The sequence below is a fragment of the Vicugna pacos genome, chromosome 11, assembly GCF_048564905.1.
Source record: "Vicugna pacos chromosome 11, VicPac4, whole genome shotgun sequence".
Lineage (NCBI taxonomy): Eukaryota > Metazoa > Chordata > Mammalia > Artiodactyla > Camelidae > Vicugna > Vicugna pacos.
Window position 1 is genome coordinate 30,524,153 of NC_132997.1, and position 18,153 is coordinate 30,542,305.

Here is an 18,153-nt window from a genome sequence, read left to right on the forward strand (position 1 = left end):
TGTGCCAATATCGATTTTCAAAGGATTGCCTCCAGCAAGTTCTCATTTTTAATGTAATGTGAATTTTAAAAACTTATTTATATGCAATACAAAGAATAAATGTCATGTCATTTCTGTAGCAGAGTTACTCCTGGCGTTGTTTTTCATCCATCTTTGAGAGTCCTAGTGAAGAGGCTTGGTTCCCTTTTAAGAACTGAAAAAAGATACTAAAAAAACTTGAGGAGGGATCCTTGGGTCCCTCTTTCCTACCGTCCCCTTTTGTACACGAGGAAAGGAGGTTTAAACCCAGAGGGAGGGAGCCAAAGAAAACTGAAAGGGTAACTGGTTGAGATACTAGAACAAGATGCTTCACCAAAATATAACCTTTCAGGACGCAGAAGGCAGGATCTCTACTATCAGCTAGGAACAGAGTATGGGAACCTCAGCAAAAGAAACAAGCAAAATCCCAATGATTATCAGCTTCAGGAGGGATGGGGGTCCCCTAGGTAGCCACTAGGCTACAAATCTTGCCTCTTTCCACTTTCATTAAAAAAAAAAATGAAACCCTTCAGTGCCCTCTCCTTAGTCCTCTTCCTCCCAAAAAGAGACAGAAATCAAAAAAATTAGTGACACAGAAACCAACAATCGCAAACATGTCAGGAAAATCAAAACATAAGAAGGAACAACTTTAACATAGATTTTTCTCTCTTTTTTTTAAAGACATAATTTGCACCCAAGGAAACTTAAAAAAAAATATTGATCAGGACATTAAAATTAGTGTAATTAAAATACTCATAGGAATAATCATGAATATCACATCATGAAATGAGAGCAGTTCTGAAGAGTTAACCGGAGATCTTGTAAATAACAAACAGCTACTAAAACAAAAAGAAACCTTTCAAGAGGTGGTTGAATAGCAGAATGCGCACTGCTGAAAAGCAAACTAGAGAGCTGTAATATCAAGCCAAGGAATTCTTCCAGAACACAACACCAGGGAGAAAAAGATAAAACCTGTGAGTGATAGTTAAAGAACTCTGGAGGGCAGATCTCAGAGTTTCAGCGCTGGCCCACAGACACCCATTGACTTGGCGGTCATCTTCCCTGCTCATCTTCACAGCCAAAGTTCAAGCACCTTAGAGGTTGGGCTTTTCCCCAGAATGGTTGTTGGCTTCCGGCTCGGCTCGTAGCTCTGGTTGGGGCCCCAGTTTTTCCCTGGGGAACCCCAACCAGCACCAATAACTTCCTGGGCCTCGGACAGGCGCCCCAGGATGCCCCGGACCCCCAGCTGCCTCAATGTGACCCAGTGTCCACCCTGCGCCTCTCCGGCCCACACTCTGGCACACGCTGCCCATCGGACGCCTGTGCGAAGCGACGCTCCTAGACGGTGAGGGACTCCAGGGGTCAGAGGACCAGACACCAGTCCATGGGGGAGAAAGCTCCCGAGCTCCAGGAAGGTCCTTGGGGAAGCTGGGATGCGGAGCACCAGGACTTCGGTCGCATCACGCCGCGCCCTCGGCCCAGGCCCCGCCCCGCCCTCCTCTCCGGCCACGCCGCGCCCTCCGCCCAGGCCACGCCCCTCGACCAGGCCACGCCCCCGAGCGCGGGGGCTGGTGGGAGTCATGGTTCTGCGTGGCCGCGAGAGCTCCTCAGGCGGGAATGCGGCGCCCGCGGCGGAGCGACCCGGGAGCTACTTACCCTGAGGAGGCCGCCCCGCCTCCTCGGCCGCGGCTCCAGCTCAGCCCGCGGGACGGGCCTCCAAACCGAGGAGGTGCGGGCCCGCGGAGCGGTGCGCTCCCGCATCCTTCTTCAGAGGCGCTGAGTCCCGCGCGTCCTCTGCTCCGCACTGGCGCGCCCTGGGCCCAGAGTTTGGCCCGAACTTTCGGGAAATGGGCTCTCGTCCGTCCTGCGTCCTTCGGGAGCGTCTTCCCCGCAGGCTTCACGAGCCGCTCCCGGACGGTAGGGTCCCGGCCCGAACAGGGGCCGCGCCCGGAGACCCCGCGCGCTGCGACGCCCACGTGTGCGAGCGCAGCGCCACCCGGCTGCCGCCGGAGGTGCCCGGCTTCCGCAGCCCTTCCTTCTCCTGACGGAACCCGAGGGAGCCCAGGTCCAGGCTCGGTTCGGGTGAAGTGCGCCAGCCCCGAGAGCTGGCTGCCCCTGACTGTCAGCTGACTTCGGCCGGTGTGTTAAAAAAAGCCCGGAAGTTTCCCCCATGTCAGCCAGATAAATAGTTGATTTTTTTTTAAATTTTGTTTTCTATTGAAGAGTAGTTGATTTACAGTGTTAGTTTCATGTGTCCAGGAAAGCGGTTCAGTTCTACATATATAGACATATTTTCAGATGCTTTTCCATCATAGCTTATTACAGGAAATTGAATATAGTTCCCTGTGCTGTACGTAGGTCCCTGAATAGTTGACTTCAATCAGACTGTTGGAGAGGAGAAACCTTTCCTTCTAGCTACCTAGTTCTCCAGCTGAGGGCCTTGGAAATTAAACGACATTGAGAAGCAGGGGAATTTAGCAGTGAAAATACACTCAGGCAGGCGGCCAGGTGATTGAGGCTTATGTGCCCTCTTAGGCTGAGCGAAGAAAAAGAGGTTTGGGAGTTCTTGGGAGGGGGAGGCAAGTTAGAGGAGGCTGAGGGAAGGGGGTATATGATATATGAAGGTTGTCTTTATGCAGGTAGGCGTCTCAGGTGTAAGAGTTGTCTCTGGGAGCAGCTCTCTTCCTGATCCTGAGGCCCCTTTACAAATGGAAATTTCCTTATTTCCTTTATCGACGAAAGTTCCCTTTTCGAAAGGTGAAATTGGTACTCTGTTTTAGTTATTTAGGGGGAGGTGAAGAACTTTCCCTGCATCTGCCGCTCAATCCCCTGTAGCTCAAAATAATCTGTGTGCCAAATAGGAGTATTTTGGAGTGTCTACTCTGGTACCCCTCAAGACGTTGACGAAAGAGCTGGCCGGCTGCGTGGAGGACAGGCACAGAGAAGCTGGTCAGTGACAATGACAGGAGGATAGGGAATTCGCTCCATGTGGCCAGTCTTCTTTTTGGATTGTTTCACAGTAGCCTTCAGATAGCTCTGTGAAGTGGCCATGATCACTTTTGGTGGCCCTGGTACCTCTGTTACTAAATGCTAGCCTTGAGACAGTCTGGGTTCAGAGCCCAGGGCTGTTACCTCCCTCCTACCAGACACCCAGGCTCCGTGTCAGCGCTGCCCATCGCATGGCCTTTCTCTTCTGTATGTGCATGTAGCTGTCTTAGTTGGTGGTGAAAACCACCCTTGCTCTGAGACTGTCGGACTGCTACTATGCATGACACTTGCTGACACAGAGAGATGTTAGACCAAATGCTGGTGTCTAAAATGGAGACTATTTTTGGTAAAGTAGCGTAAAATGTGTAACACTTTAAGTGCCTGTTAAATGAGGTGGTATCGTTTTCATCGCTTGGCTTTTCTGCCTGTTGCCCAGACAGCCGACACCAGATAATCCTGTTTCACTGAGGCTTGCTTAGCAAAAGGACAGGTTCTTCCCTTTGGAACTCATTAGTTCTCTTGCAGCTAGAGACTTTTTTTTTCTCTTCTGCTCTTTGTTCTGAGGCTTAAAGAGTCTAAGACACTGAGTTTTGTGTTGATAATCCTGTTTCACAAGGCTATTATTTTTCCCCTTTGAAGACAAACTCTCCATCATTTGGATGCTTAAAAGCCTAGACACGGCACAGTTTATTCGTATAATGTACTGATCCCAAATGCCAAGTAGGTTTCGCAGCGCCTACCCAGGACACAAATCCTGGGTTGTGCACAAATGACTCACGCATGTTAAAGTGCTATGAGAAACCCAGGGATTTTTAGGTGAAAGTGTCAAAAGAAAAGAAAAGGCTAGAATAATGGAGGCCACACTTAGTGTCAAAACCCAGAATCTTCACTTTTTGGGCTATGTGAACTTGGACAAATTGATCAGCCACTCTAAGCCTTAGTTTCCACTACCATAAAATTACGGTAAAAAATCACAAGAGTTTTTTAAAGGACCATATGATACACATATAGTGTATTACGTTGTCAGAGAACACCACTCCCATCCGTCTCTACAAGGATTAGGTCATTAGCCGCTGCAGCCAGGGACCTTTAACACACCCTGAAAGAAGTTCAGGGAGGAGATCAAGAATGAGGCACTCTGTGCTCTGGGAAAAGTGGCAGAACAGGGCTTAAGATACTTTCAAGAGAAAATTTCATAAACCCAGTTTCTTGCATCTTCCCATACTTGGACAAACACTAAAATCAACCAAGATATCTGTGCCTCATGACTAGCAGTAACCTACCAGGATGTGTGTTTCATTGCATGTATGCATTCTCCAAAGTCACATATATTCTCACGTTCCCTCTTACATCTTTGGAGCAATTCCTCAGAGTTCTCTGAGAGGCTGTCTCCTGGGCTGTAGTTCTCAGTAAGTCCCAAATAAAACAAATGCACAGTTCTCACGTTGTGCGTTTTTATTTCAGTTGACAGTTTTGGCAACCACGACAGGACCCAGGGCAGAATTCTCTCCTTTGCCTGAACTCTGCTAGGATCTGGAGCCTTGGTACCAGCAGGACCTCTTCTGGCTGTCGGCCTCCTTGGCAAGTCCAGATGGATTTGGGTGAGTCTCTCCTGATTCTCAGATCTCCCAATTATTGGTTGACGATCCTGAGTTTTTTTTGGTAGAATATTACAAGCACCTGGCCCCCCAGCTGAAAGATACTGGGGGAACCTGTTTGAAAGACACTGAGAGGTCTGGACAGGGTGATTGGGTGGGAGGGGTGGCCAATGTCTTTCGTAAACAAGAAACATTAGAAAACCAGCCTTCAGCTAATACCCCAGCCAGGTTTATGTACAAATGAAGCTTACACTTCCTAGTACTTACTTAATTGGGAATTAAAGGAAATCCCGCCCCAGAAATGACCAGGATGGGGCTCTTTTGACATTCCAACACTGGTTGATTGCATAAGCTGTTAGAATTAGAGAAAGCCAGTCTGATAAAACATCTTTTCAGAACTCTGACCCTAAGAAAACAAGCCCTTCTAGAGAAGCTTGCATTTCCCTCCCTGTGCCTTGAGATGTAAATGTTCTGCCAGGGTTCTTAGGAACTCTTACCTTATCTAGACCATGTCTAATTCCTGAGACTGAGAAAAAGAAAAAAGAGGCCTTCTGGAACTCAAGTGAGCAAACATATTCCAACTGTTAATAAACTAGTGAGTTTTATATTGTAATACCTGATTTATGACTAAGTTTTATAAATGAAACTATGAGAGCTCTGTGTCTGTCTATATGTCTGTGTGTACTTTGTATATATGATATATCTTTACCTATGGATGGTATTACCAAAATTAATTTATACATGAGCTTTATTTAATTGACTTAAAGGAAATTAAGTACTTATGTAGATTCTCCAAAACAAAAGAAAGTAACCCAAATAAATTTCAGGTTCACGTGAACTGGGAAATAGCATTAAATTAATATTTGGTATTAAAGTTTGTCTAAGTCTGTTGGTTTAATTAATACAGACATGTCTGTAGAGTCACCAACATTAAGTGTAATACTTTTATTGTACCCAGGTTTACTAGAAGTCAAATAAGATCTTATTAAATCTGTTGCAAAATTTGTCAGCAAGAAAAATAACTTGGTGTAATGAAATTTTTATAAGTAAATTAAATGTAAATGAGGTAAAAGCTTTTAGATAAACTCTTTGGGAACAATTATGTTTTATCTGCTTAAAAATAGTCTCCCCTGGGGGTATGAGTATAGCTCAGTGGTAGAGCATATGCTTAGCATGCACGAGGCCCTGTGTTCAATCCCCAGTACTTCCATTTAAAAAGGAAATCATTTTCCCTGATTTTGGTAACTTGAAACTTTAGAGTTTGCTAAATTAAGCTAAATGGTAGAAGTTTGTTAAATATCTAGGTCAGAAGCTCTGCAGCCCATAAAGGGGGTGGCATAATATATCTCAAGCGATGAAAGAGGAAAACTACAACCAAGAGTATTTACCCAGCAAGGCTTTCATTCAGATTTCATGGAGAGATCGAAAGTTCTACGGACAGGTGAAAGCTAACAGGGTTCAGCACCACCAAACCAGCTTTATAAAAAATGTTAAAGGAACTTTTCCAAGCAAAAACAAAAACAAAAACCCAAAAATAGACCACGACTAGAAATGTGAAAATCACTAAAAGAGAAAGCTCATTGGTAAAGGCAAATAAACAGTAAAGGTAGTGAATCAGCCACATAAAAGCTAGTAGGAAGGATAAAAGACAGAAGTCGCCAAATCACCTATATCCTCAATAAGTACTTAGGGGATACACAAAACAAAAAAAAATGTAAAATATGATGTCAAAAACAGTAATCATGGGTAAAGGGGAGTAAAAATGTAGGTTGTTAAAATGTGTCTGAAATTAAGAGATCATAACTTAGAAGGAACAAGATGAAACTTAGATTTTTCTAGTCTTTAATTTCTAATCCCAATACTTGTTCTAAGATATTCATAGTCCAAATAAAATTAATTTCTGTAACTCTAAAGTTTCAGCATAAAAATTTCATCAGACAACCCATAATATTTACCACCTTTTGAAGGACAGACAAGTCTCTGGCTGGTATTTAAGGTCTTCCTCAGTCAGGTTCTTCCACATCTTTCCAACCTTATCTGCCATAAGAACCTTGACTCTAATCACTCTTGTTTGATTTCTCACTATATGACAATCCGCAGTGTGTCCTTGTCTGCATAATCTTTGTTCCCACCTCCCCTCAACCCAGCTCCCATCCAGTCATTCAACAATACTTACAGCTCTTGTTATTTTCATGAGCTTTAAACTCAAAAGGATCTCTTCCTCTCATATTTCTCTCTTCTGAACTTTTTATAGCATTTACTCTTTGTATCTTTTGACAATTCATTATCCAGTTTATATATATATATATATATATATATATATATATGTATGTGTATATATATGTGTGTGTGTGTGTTTATTTCACTCTCTGTGTATGTTTTCCCAAGGATATGTACATTTTTTGAGGTAAGGGATATGCTTTTTTTTCACGGAATGATAATTAAATGATAAAATTATCATTCACATTATAGACAAAAAATTTTGCTGATTAATTATTTTAGGCATAAAAGTGTCTAATTTAGAATACTGTATTCCTAGAGAAGGCCAGCACATTACAACCAGTGACACCATAGCACATGGCCTTCCATCATTAATTAAGGCTTTGACAACAGGAAGCAGCACTAGTAGACTTTGATGATAGGAAATAAGCTTAGTTTAATTTGGGAAGCCACAGTGGAGTGCCCTGGGCAGTCAGCCAGGCCTAAGGGCCCACGGAGAAGAGCAGCTTCCCCAAGGGAAGTTAGAAGGCGACAGGGGGTGGAGGGGTGCAATGAAAAAGGCCAGGAGTGTGTTTGCAGAAAGCTGGCCCCTGTGCAACGTGTGAGCTGATGATTCGTCACACTGCTCAAGTGACACCAAAAATCTACGCTGTGGCTCCTCCTTCTTCAGGAATATTTACTGCCTCTGATGGGCAACAGCAATGACAAGGTCACTCTGGGGTGAAATGCTGCTGCTGGCTCCTCACTGCTCTGTCGCGTCTCAAACAGAAGGACTCGTTACTGTACAAGGCCAAGTCTCACTGCTGTCCAGCTGCTTCGCTTCTGTCTCCTGTACAAGGTTTGGATCTTCCTCTTTCCCCACCTTCTCCCTCCAACCCAGTTCTCAAGAGTCAGAGGGCTCTATTCAAGGCTTAAAATTGTATTGACTCCCAAGGCAAAAGAAGTAAAAGCAAAAATAAGCAAATGGAACCTAATCAAACTTATAAGCATTTGTACAGCAAAGGAAACAATAAACAAAACTAAAAGACAGCCTACAAGGCTGGGGGAAAATATTTGCAAATGATGTGACCAACAAGGGAGTCATTTCCAGAATACACAAACAGCTCATACAACTCAATAACAACAACAGCAAAAACCCCAAACAACCCAATCAAAAATGAGCAGAAGACCTGAATAGACATTTCTCCAAAGAAGGCATACAAATGGCCCATAAGCATATGAGAAGATGCTCAGTATCGCTAATTACCAGAGAAATGCAAGTCAGAACTACAGTGAGGCATCGCCTCACACTGGTCAGAGTGGCCATCATTAAGAAGTCCACAAACAATAAATGCTGGAGAGGGTGTGGAGAAAAGGGACCCCTCCTCCACTGATAGGGGGAAGGTAGTTTGGTGCAGCCATTATGGAAAACAGTATGGAGATTCCTTAAAAAACTAAAAATAGACTTACCATATGATCTAGCAGTCCTGCTCCTGGACATATATCCAGAGAAAACTCTAATTCAAAAAGATACATGCACCCCAGTGTTCACAGAAGCACTATTTACAATAGCCAAGATACGGAAACAACTGAATTGTCCATCAATAAATGACTGGATACAGAAGTTGTGGTGTGTATATACAATGGAATACTACTCAGCCATAAAAGAGTGAAATAGTGCTATATGCAGGAACATGGATGGACCTAGAGATCATCATATTAAGTGAAGGACATCAGAAAGAGAAAGACAAATACGATATCACTTACATATGGAATCTGAAAAAAATGATACAGATGAACTTATTTTCAAAACAGAAACAGACTCAACAGCCATAGAAAACAATCTGATGGTTACCAAAGGGGAAAGGTGGGGGGAAGGATAATTTAGGAGTTTGGGATTAGAAATATATATATATATTTATATTTATATTTATATTTATATATATTTATTTATCATATATATATATATGATAAACAACAAGGTCCTGCTATATAGCACAGAGAGCTACATTCAATATTTTGTAATAACCTATAATGAAAAAGAATATGTATAACTGAATCACTGTGCTGTACATCAGAAATAAATACAACATTATAAATCAATGAGACTTCAATTAAAAAAGTTGTATCGAGCTGTTGCTTGGTAAAGGCTTGGCCCTCAAGGAGCTGAGGCAAGCAAAGCCGCAGAGGGTGGACCAGCATCACTCCCATTGGTCATCAACAGCAACAAGCAGGTGGACGGGGATGCGAGGGCCTCAGCCAAATGGAATGAGGCACTGGTAATGTCAGAGAGCCAGGCCTGAAAAAAGAAGGAGGGTCTGCAAGGTTGCCCAGCTCCCAAGCACCTCCCAGGTGCCAGCCTCAGGCAAAGGCTGAGTGCCTCTCATCACACCCCGCCCTCCTCCCCCAGTGGTTTCTCCAGGAGAGGTCCCCACCTTTATTAGCTCTCCTTGTGGGAGCTGGGCACATCCCATCTGCTCCTCCTCCCTGCAACCAGACTAACCCTGTTTAACCTGCAAGGTCTCGCTTGTCTGCTTTTCATCTCTTCTCTTCCTAGTGGATAGTTTGTCATAAATACTGTGACCTGCTTCCATCAGGATGTACCTTTTGGACTACCAGAACCTTTCTCTTGTGCCAGTGAAACCTAAGAAACACTTCTGATGAATGCACCAGTAACTCAAACAGATCACATTTATGCTGAATGTTCTGTCCCAGTGAAAAAATACTTGAATTTCTGAGGAACCTCGAGGTCTCTGAAAAGGGAAATTTCAGACTATCACATGAGCATGTACATAAATGTCAACCCCAGTTCTGTTTGTCAGTCAGCTTAGGTCCCCAGCTCCCACCCCGTTAGATACTCTTCACTTCAGAAAGCGCCACTGTCAACCCCACCCCATGTAATCCCTTCCTCTGTGCAAGCCATCGCTGTTAGAGTCCACACCACGGCACCCGGTGCCTGACGGTGCTGTGCCTTGGGTCCAGCGCTGTGGCGCCTTGGGAAGGCAAGACGACCTAGCACATCTCCTGTTCTAAGACTTAGTTTGGGGCACCTAGTAAGCAGTGATTACTCCTGTCGATTCAGCCCCCCCCCAAAATTTTAATCTCTCTTAAAGTGGCATGCATCTTGCATTCGACGACATCATATAGTTTAAGTGATAGTGTTTCTACTTCTTAGCGGTAACATAAAAATGGTGTATCTTCAAATTTTATTAATAAATCAAAAATAGACTCATGGACATAGAAATCAAACTATGGTTACCAAAGGGGAAAGGGCAGGGAGGGATAAATTAGGAGTTTGGGATTAACAGGTACACATTACTATGTATAAAATAGATAAACAATAAGGACCTACTGTACAGCACAGGGAACTATATTCAGTTTTTTGTAATAACCTATAATGGAAAAGAATCTGAAAAAATATATGTAAAAAAAAAGTGTATCTTGCCTTTGATGGACGCTTCAATTCAGTTAAATGCTCTGATTCGATCATGACTCTGCTACTTTAAATCCCCAGGTGGTTCCACGGGCCCCAGAGTGTGGCGTCCCAACTCCTCAGCACAGTAGACAAGTCGTCTCCCTCCAGTCCCCGCTCTGGGCTCACCAGCCTCTTACTCTGGTCCGTGTCCTCACACCAGTGTTGCTGTGGTCCTGAACCTCTTGTTTCCCTGACGCACAGTGCTGCCTCCTGCTGCTTTGAAAACATGGCACATTCATGCTCATCCTTCAAGGCTGCATTCGAGCTTCACCTCTCCTGAAAATCTCTCACTACCTTAGTGGCTACCTCCCACCTCCTACCCTTGGCAGCCTTTACCTCCTTTCCTGTAGAGCCTGTCCCATGGCACTGTGGGCATGCCGGTCTTCCCCCGCCCTGTTCTGTGAAGAGGGGAGGAGCACTGAGGGCGCTGAGCCTTTCCAGCTCCAGTGCTGAACCTGGCTCCCAGGAAGTAGACAGGTGGTTATCCTCTGGCTCCAGCAGTGTCTCCTCCTTGGCCTACCACAGGCAGTGCATTAGGAGGTCAGCTTAGCTCAGGATCTGGGTCAATAACTAGCAGTTATTAGTATCGTTAAGTTCTAGGGGTATTTTTCCATCTCCTTCCCAGCTCTTTCCCCTTTCTACATTACTTTAATTAATTCAGGCTTCAACCACTTTCTGATCAGGTAAGGTGAAAACATTTTCCTTCCTGTACCCTTTAAATATGCTATACCTCGTAATTTATAATCTAGATGGATTTACTGTGTTAAATAGTTCCAGCTTCTTCAAGTAGCATTTTGATCATATCACTGTCTTGTCTTGTCATCACGCCATGCCTTTAACAGCAAACTTGAATTCTTGGTCATTTTTGTGGGGAGGGAAACTCTAAAAGTCCCCCAGCACCTGGTTCTGTCTTACCTGACTGCTTTCAACTTTCTGCAACAAACTTGTTCCTCCTCCAAAACCTCTCGTTATCGTCGGTCGTGCCCCCTTCTGGATACTTCAGTAATGGAAACTTTTTCCTCCTGTGGTCGCTTTTGTAATAGCAGTAAGACATCTCATTTCAGTGGAGTTGCTTCACAAATACATTTACCTAACTATGGGGTGGGCAGTTACTTAAAAAGGAGGTTTACAAGGTGTTTTAAAGACATTGATAATTACTACAGTTCTAACTTAATGTACTCTTAACCCGCCAAACCCTTTTTTGGCACACAAGCAAGCAGAACAGAGGCTTCACAAATAAATTTCTCTAACTATGGGGTGAGGAGTCTCTTCCACCCAAATAAACAATGTGGCGATTCTCTGAGTGAGTTATAATTTTTGTTTAAACAGTTATTTCTTGAAAGGATTTAAATCATTTTTTTTAAAAATCCCCTATATTTACACATGTAGTTGCTCCCATCCTGAAACTTTGTCATTTTGACCATCTCTGCTGATTAAAAAATTCTCTCTAAAAGCTTCAAATAGTTTTTGGCAAGTATTTGCAGAGTAAACTTTTTTTTTCACATATTTAAAAAATATCAGTTCATAAACTTCATTTGCTATCAGAATACCAAGACTCCTTAGTGACAATCTCAGGAATCTAAAAGCGTACCATTTGCCACTCATCGAATAGTTACTGAGTCTCCGCTAAGTACCAGGGCTTCAGAGAGGGTGAACTGAAGAGAAAGTAGCATTTTTACATCTTCTGCCACCGTCTTCATTTCTCGGAGGGGCCTTCTTTGTAGAAGGACATATTACCCGATTTTCTAAAGATCATAAAGCTGAATTTAAATTCTGTCCCTTCATTTCTCATAGTCTTTGTAAAGCCAAGAAGCATTGGATGAAAAACAACTGACCTTACCCTGTGCCTGGTCTTAGCAGAAAAGCGTCTAGTTTCGCAACATTAAGTATAATATCAGTGCGTGTGTTTTGCAGAGGTTCTTTATCAGGAATGAGTGAAGTGGCTGGTGGATGTGATTATATCCAGCTGACTGATGTTGCTGTTGAACTCAGCTGTGTCCACACTGACTTCCTACTGGATTGTCTGTTTCTGAGAGAGGGTGCTGCCCTCTCCAACGTAACAGATTCATCTACTTCTCCTGTGGTTCTGTCAGTTTTTCCCTCTTGTATTTTGATGCTCTTTCGTTAGACACTTACATGTTAAGAATTGTTATATCTTCTTGGAGAACTGACCCCTTTATCACTATGTAACTCCTCTTTCTCTCCCCCCCCCCGATAACTTTCTTTGCTTTGGAGTCTTCTCTGTCACAAATTAATATAGCTACTCCTGCTTTCTTTGATTAGTGTTAACATGGTATAGATTGCTCTATCCCTTTACTTTTCATCTATATGTGTCTTTATATCTAAAGTGTGTTTCTTATAGACAACATTTAGTTGGGTCTTGCTTTTTGATCCACTCTTGACAGTCTCTATCCTACAGTTGGTATATTTGGACCATTAACATTTAAAGTGATTATTAATATGCTTTGATTGATATCTACCACATTACAGTTTTCTATTCATTTCCCTCGTTCTTTGTTCCTGTTTTTGTGTTCCGCTATTCTAATGCCTTTTGCAGTTTTCACCGAACATTTTATATGATTCCATTTTCTCTTCTTTCTTGGCATATCAGTTATATTACTGCTTTTTTAAACTTTTTTTAGTGGTTGTCCTAGAGTTTGCAACATACATTTACAACTACTACAAACCACTTTCAAATAGCACTATCACAGTTCATGGATAATGTAGATGTTTTATAATTACAAAATAATCCTAATTCCTCCCTCCCATCTCTTGTATTGCTGTCATTCATTTCATGTATACATACGTATATGTAATCATATACATGTATGTAAGCATACATAATTGAATATACTGCTGTTACTATTTTGAACTGTTATCTGTTAGATCAATTAAAAATAATAAAAATAAAAGTTTTTAGAGGGGAGGGCATATCTCAGTGGTAGAGTGGGTGCTTAGCATACATGAGATCCTGGGTTCAATCCCTAATACCTCTATTAAAACAAATAAACCTAATTACCTCCCCCCCAAAAATGAAAAAAAATAATAAAAGTTTTATTTTACCTTCACATATTGCTTCTTTGATGCTCTTGTTTTCTTTATGTAGATCTGAGTTTTTGAACTATATTAGTTTCCTTTTCTCTAAAGAACTTTTAAAAATATTTCTTGCAAGGCAGGTCTATTGGCAACAAATTCCTTCCAATTTTTATTTGTCTCAGGAAGTCTATTTCTCCTTCACTTTTGAAGGATAATTTCATAGGATACAGAATTCTAGGTTGGTGTTTTTATTCTCTCAACACTTTAAACATTTCACTCCACTCTCTTCTTGCTTGCCTGGTTTCTGAGCAGAAGCTGGTTGTAATCCTTATCTTTACTCCTCTATAGGCAAGGTGTTTTTATTCTCTGGCTCCAGAGTTTTTTCTTCATCATTGCTTTTCAGGAGTTTGACTATAATATGCTTAGGTATATCAGTTTGTTTTGTTTTGGGTTTTTTTGGTATTCTCTGAGTTCCTTGAATCTGTGCTTTGGTGTCTGACCTTAGTTTGGAGAAGTTCTCAGTTATTGTTGCTTCAAATATTCTTTCTGTTCCTTTCTCTCTCTCTCCACCTTCTGATGTTCCCATTACACGTATGTTAAACCTTCTGCAGCTGTCCCACGGCTCCTCGATGTTTTGGTCCTTTTTTCCTTTCCCTTCGCTTTTCCGTTTTGGAAGTTTTTAATTGACATGTCTTAGAGCTCCGAGACTCTTTCCTCATCTATGTCCAGTCTACTAATGAGCCCATCAAAGACATTCTCTCTTTCTGTTACAGTGGTTTTTTTTTTTATCTCTAGCGTTTCTTTTTGATAACTTTCTGAGCATTTCCATCTCTCTCTGCTCACATTGCCTGTCTGTTCTTACCTTCTGTCTCCTTCATCCATCAGAGCCCTTTGCATATAATCACAGAGGTTTTCACTTCCCTGTCAGATAATTCCAACCTCCTTGCCAGATCTGAGACCAATTCTGATGCTTGTTCTGTGTCTTCAGACTCTGTTGTTCACCTTTTAGTATGCCTTGAGATTTTTTTTCTCGGTAGCCAGATATGATGTACTAGGTAAAAGCAGATGCGGTAAATAGGCCGTTAATAAGGTGGTGGTGAGGTGTGAGGGGCGGGGAAGCCTTCTACACACCTGTGATTAGGTCTCAGCCTCCTCGTGAGCTTGTGCGGCTGGACTGAGGGCTTCACAAGTACTTCTCAGGCCCCACTCCCACTCAGGTGAGACAGGAATGCTGGAGTGGGCTGCAGTCGGGTATCTCCCTCCCCCCGTGTGGAAGGTTAGAGGCAGCTAGGACTGGGCTTTTCGTTCTCCCAGGCTTGTTAGGCTCTGATAAGACCTCCGTCGGCTTTGGTAGAATAGCTTCTCTGGGCGGTAGGTCTTGCTAAAAACAGAATACTCTGCGTATTTCAAAGTGGCTCCTCTTCCTACTCCTCCTGCTGATATTCAGTGTGAGAACCTGGTCAGAATCCTGGAGATAAAACTCATAAATGTGCCCCTTCCCTGGAGTCTTTATCTCTCAGACTGGTCCACCCTGAGTCTTCAGCAGTTTGTCAGTTATGGTCCAGGTCTTCCTGCCCTGGTACTGGCTCCCATGGAAGCTTCGGTTCTGGTAAACTGTGGCTCTCGGTATCGCTCGCCTGCTGGTCTCTCCAGTTCTGAGGGCAGCAGTTTGCTCTATGACATCATTCCTCTGATGAATCTAAGGAGAACTGTTGCTCTTTCAATTTGTAGAGCTTTCTACTTGTTGTTAGGAAGGAAGGGTGACTTCCAAGTTTCCTACATGCTTGCCATTATGAAGTTTTAAGTATTTGAAAGCAAAATAACTGCTGCATTGTTGTGCTGATAAAGTTTTGTGGTCACTGTTATTGTGTGACAGTTCCACCACTTTCCCATTATTGGACATTTAGGTGCTACCATTTTCCCCTTATTTCTTATTTATACTTCAGCTGAAATGATTACCTTTGTGCACTTAAAATTACTCTTTTGTATAATTTTCTCCTTATGTCCAAAATTCACATCCATAATCCTCAATCCCAAACTCTATTTTAAAAATGACTGTAGGACTCGCAATTGATCAGATCCTTTGCAGCAGGGGCGAGGGGGATTGGTCCTCTTTCCACAGCTGCCCTGATTGAAATGGAAAATCTCTGAGTATCACAGGAAGTTTCCTGTTGAAACAACTAATGTCACAATCCCTCCTCTCTATAAAAGAAACGTGTTGTTCTGAAACTGAGAGCGCTTTTATTGAATGACCGGTGATCGGCATTTCTAAAATATAAGCTCTTAATGATCACAAAAGAAAGGTCCCTTAACTTCTGTTAACCTATGAGAAGTTCCGTTCTACAACCTGCAACCCGAGCTCCCCCTTTTGTTTCAGACGATTTGAACTTCTCCCATGCTGGTAGTGCCAAGTGTAAGTGAGTGATGAAGGAGCACTGGCTCCCTCCTCTGAGACCACAGCGTTACAGGCGTTCACGTGCAGGTCCCCTGCACTCTTGCTTGCCTTTGGTGCCCCCTACCTTCCCTCTCCAAGCACTTCCATCTCCTGGCTCCTCTTCCTTATTCCTCCCTTCACAGTGTTCCCCTGCTCCCCAGAGAAAACCTGATCCAATTAAAAATAACTGATCATAGCATGAAACTCTTGGCATTTAAAAAGTGATCAAAATAATATAGCACAAAGGGATGAAATGCTTGTGGTGTAATCAAGGAGAGGAGAAGTCCTGAATCACTTCAGATATGCTAACTGCCACTTATTCTGTAAAATGGATTTAAAAATCAATTATTACTTTCATATTTATTTGAATATTTCATAGTCTGGAAAATGAGAAGAGGGAAGAAAATTTTTTCAGATGACCAAAGCTTTGCAAGCAGATCCGTCTGTGGAACAGTGTTTGTGGAGGCACAAGCAGGTCACGACTGGTTTTGTTAAGCAGCACCTTTATGAAGCTCATTTCTAAATTTTCTGTTTAAATTGTTTAACTAAATAAGATATATGCAAATTAGCATTCATGTATAAAATTAGAACATTACAGACAAAGCTAAAGTCCCCTTTAAGTATTACTTTCTCCCAATCCCGGTCCTTCCCCTGCTGCCCAGAGATAGCCATTATCAGTCATTGGCATGAGTTTGGCAGGCGTCCATTCTTTAAATAAAAACCAGCTTTACTGAGGAATAGCTGTTGTTCAATCAACTGCACATATTTAAAGTGTACAATCTGATAAGTTCTGACATATGCATACACCTGTGAAATCGTCACTACACGCTCCATGTGGTGAATGTATCTGTCACCCCCAGACTTCACTCATTTATTTCCCTTTTGTAATCATTTTCCCCTCCCATTCCTGAGCCCACACACCCATTAATCAGCTTACTGTCACTACATATAGTTTGAATTTCAACAGGTGTATATAAATGGAGTCACACGGTATGTACTCTTTTTTCCCCTGGCCTCTCTCACTCAGCGTAACTATTTTGACTTCCATCCATGTTGTTATGTGTATCAATAGGCCATTCCTTTTATTGCTGAGTAGCATTTCATTGTAAAGCTATACCTTGATATTTTTACCCACTCACCTGTTGAGCATTTGGGCTGTTTCCGATTTGGAGCTATTACCAACAAAGCTGCAGTAAACACTTGTGTTTAAGTCTTTGTCTGGACACATACTTCTTAAAAACCTGGGTAGATACAGAGAATAGCAAGATCGTGTGGTAGGTGTATACACAGAGTTTTAAGAAAATGCCAAATGGTTCTCCAAAGAGATAGTACTCCTTAACATGGCAACCACCAGGGGGAGAGTTCCAGTCCCGCCACATCCTTGCCAACACGTGATACGGTCAGTCTTTTGAATTTTAGCCACTCTAACAGGTGTTAAGCAGTCTCTCATTATGATTTTAATTAGAATTTCTCAAAAGGCTAGGGATGTGACCATCTGTTCATGTGCTTATTTGCTGTCTTCTTTGGGGAAGTGTTTCTTTGAATGTTTTATCCATTTTTTGTTGGATTGTTTGTTTCCTTGTGTTGAGGGTTCTTTTTGTATTTTGGATAAAAGTCCTTTGTCAAACACATGCTTGCACATATTTTCTCTTTGAAGTGGTTGGTCTCTTTATTATTCTAAGTTTCCCTAGAAAAGCAAAAGCTTTGAAATTTTATGAATTCTAATATTTCAGTTTTTTAATTGATATTGTATTTTTGGTGTTGTACTTAAGAAATCTTTGCTTAACCCAAAGTTGCAAAAATTTCTTCTGTTTTCTTCTAAAGGTTTTACAGTTTTAGATTTTACATTTATCTACAGAGCTTTTAAAGATGCTTTAATTGCTATTGGGTCAATAACTAAAGGTGGAATAACTGGATCATATAGTAGATGTACATTTAATTTTTTAGGAAACTACCAAGCTGTATTACTTCTGACTTCATTTTGTCTCCTTTATTGCCTTATTTTCTGTAACTCTTAGTTGTGTTATTTTGTTGGTTGCTTTAGAATTTATTGTATACACTTTTAATGTATCACAGTGTATCTTTAAACGATATTATAGTAATTCCTCCATAGAGCCTTAGAAGGGAACACTTCCATTTCTCCCCTCCAGGCTTTTGAGTCATTGTTGACATTAATTTTACCTCTACATATTGTATGAACCGCACATACGTTGTTACTATTTTGCTTTAAAAATCTATGTGCTTTTAAGTACTCTTAATAGAAGAAGAAAGTCATTTTCTATTTAACCAATTCTGGTGTTCTTCGTTCCTTTGCCTAGGTCCAAATTTCCATCTAGTGTCGTTTCTGTCTGCCTGGGGGACTTCCTTTAACAATTCCTGTAGTGCAGGTCTGCCAGAGATGAACT

At 42.0% G+C, this 18,153-nt stretch overlaps 1 protein-coding gene and 2 long non-coding RNA genes across 5 annotated transcripts in view; 1 reads left to right on the forward strand and 2 right to left on the reverse strand.

Annotated features, from left to right (window-relative positions):
• The first annotated feature begins 1,604 nt into the window (after positions 1–1,604).
• The window catches only part of EDARADD (EDAR associated via death domain), an 85,446-nt gene continuing 68,897 nt past the window's right edge, over positions 1,605–18,153 (forward strand). Inside the window, exons 1-2 of one of the 2 annotated variants that reach the window (XM_072971035.1) lie at positions 1,605–1,935; positions 4,471–4,607. In XM_072971035.1, the coding sequence (XP_072827136.1) occupies positions 4,598–4,607 (10 nt within the window). In that variant the 5' untranslated portion in view covers positions 1,605–1,935; positions 4,471–4,597. Of the gene's footprint in view, positions 1,936–2,024; positions 2,158–4,470; positions 4,608–18,153 lie in introns of those variants that run through there. The other variant, XM_072971036.1, reaches the window with a different exon arrangement.
• LOC140699256 (uncharacterized) lies at positions 4,450–14,949 on the reverse strand. 2 transcript variants are annotated; one of them, XR_012077294.1, is made up of 5 exons: positions 13,342–14,949; positions 11,194–11,309; positions 10,615–10,794; positions 10,249–10,491; positions 4,450–4,718 (listed from the first exon to the last, which is right to left on the reverse strand). It is a non-coding gene; the product is annotated as an uncharacterized lncRNA (long non-coding RNA). The 2 variants fall into 2 exon arrangements; XR_012077293.1 differs by having other exon boundaries at positions 10,249–10,494.
• On the reverse strand, positions 16,078–17,023 carry LOC140699258 (uncharacterized). Its single transcript, XR_012077297.1, has 2 exons — positions 16,888–17,023; positions 16,078–16,293 (listed from the first exon to the last, which is right to left on the reverse strand). It is a non-coding gene; the product is annotated as an uncharacterized lncRNA (long non-coding RNA).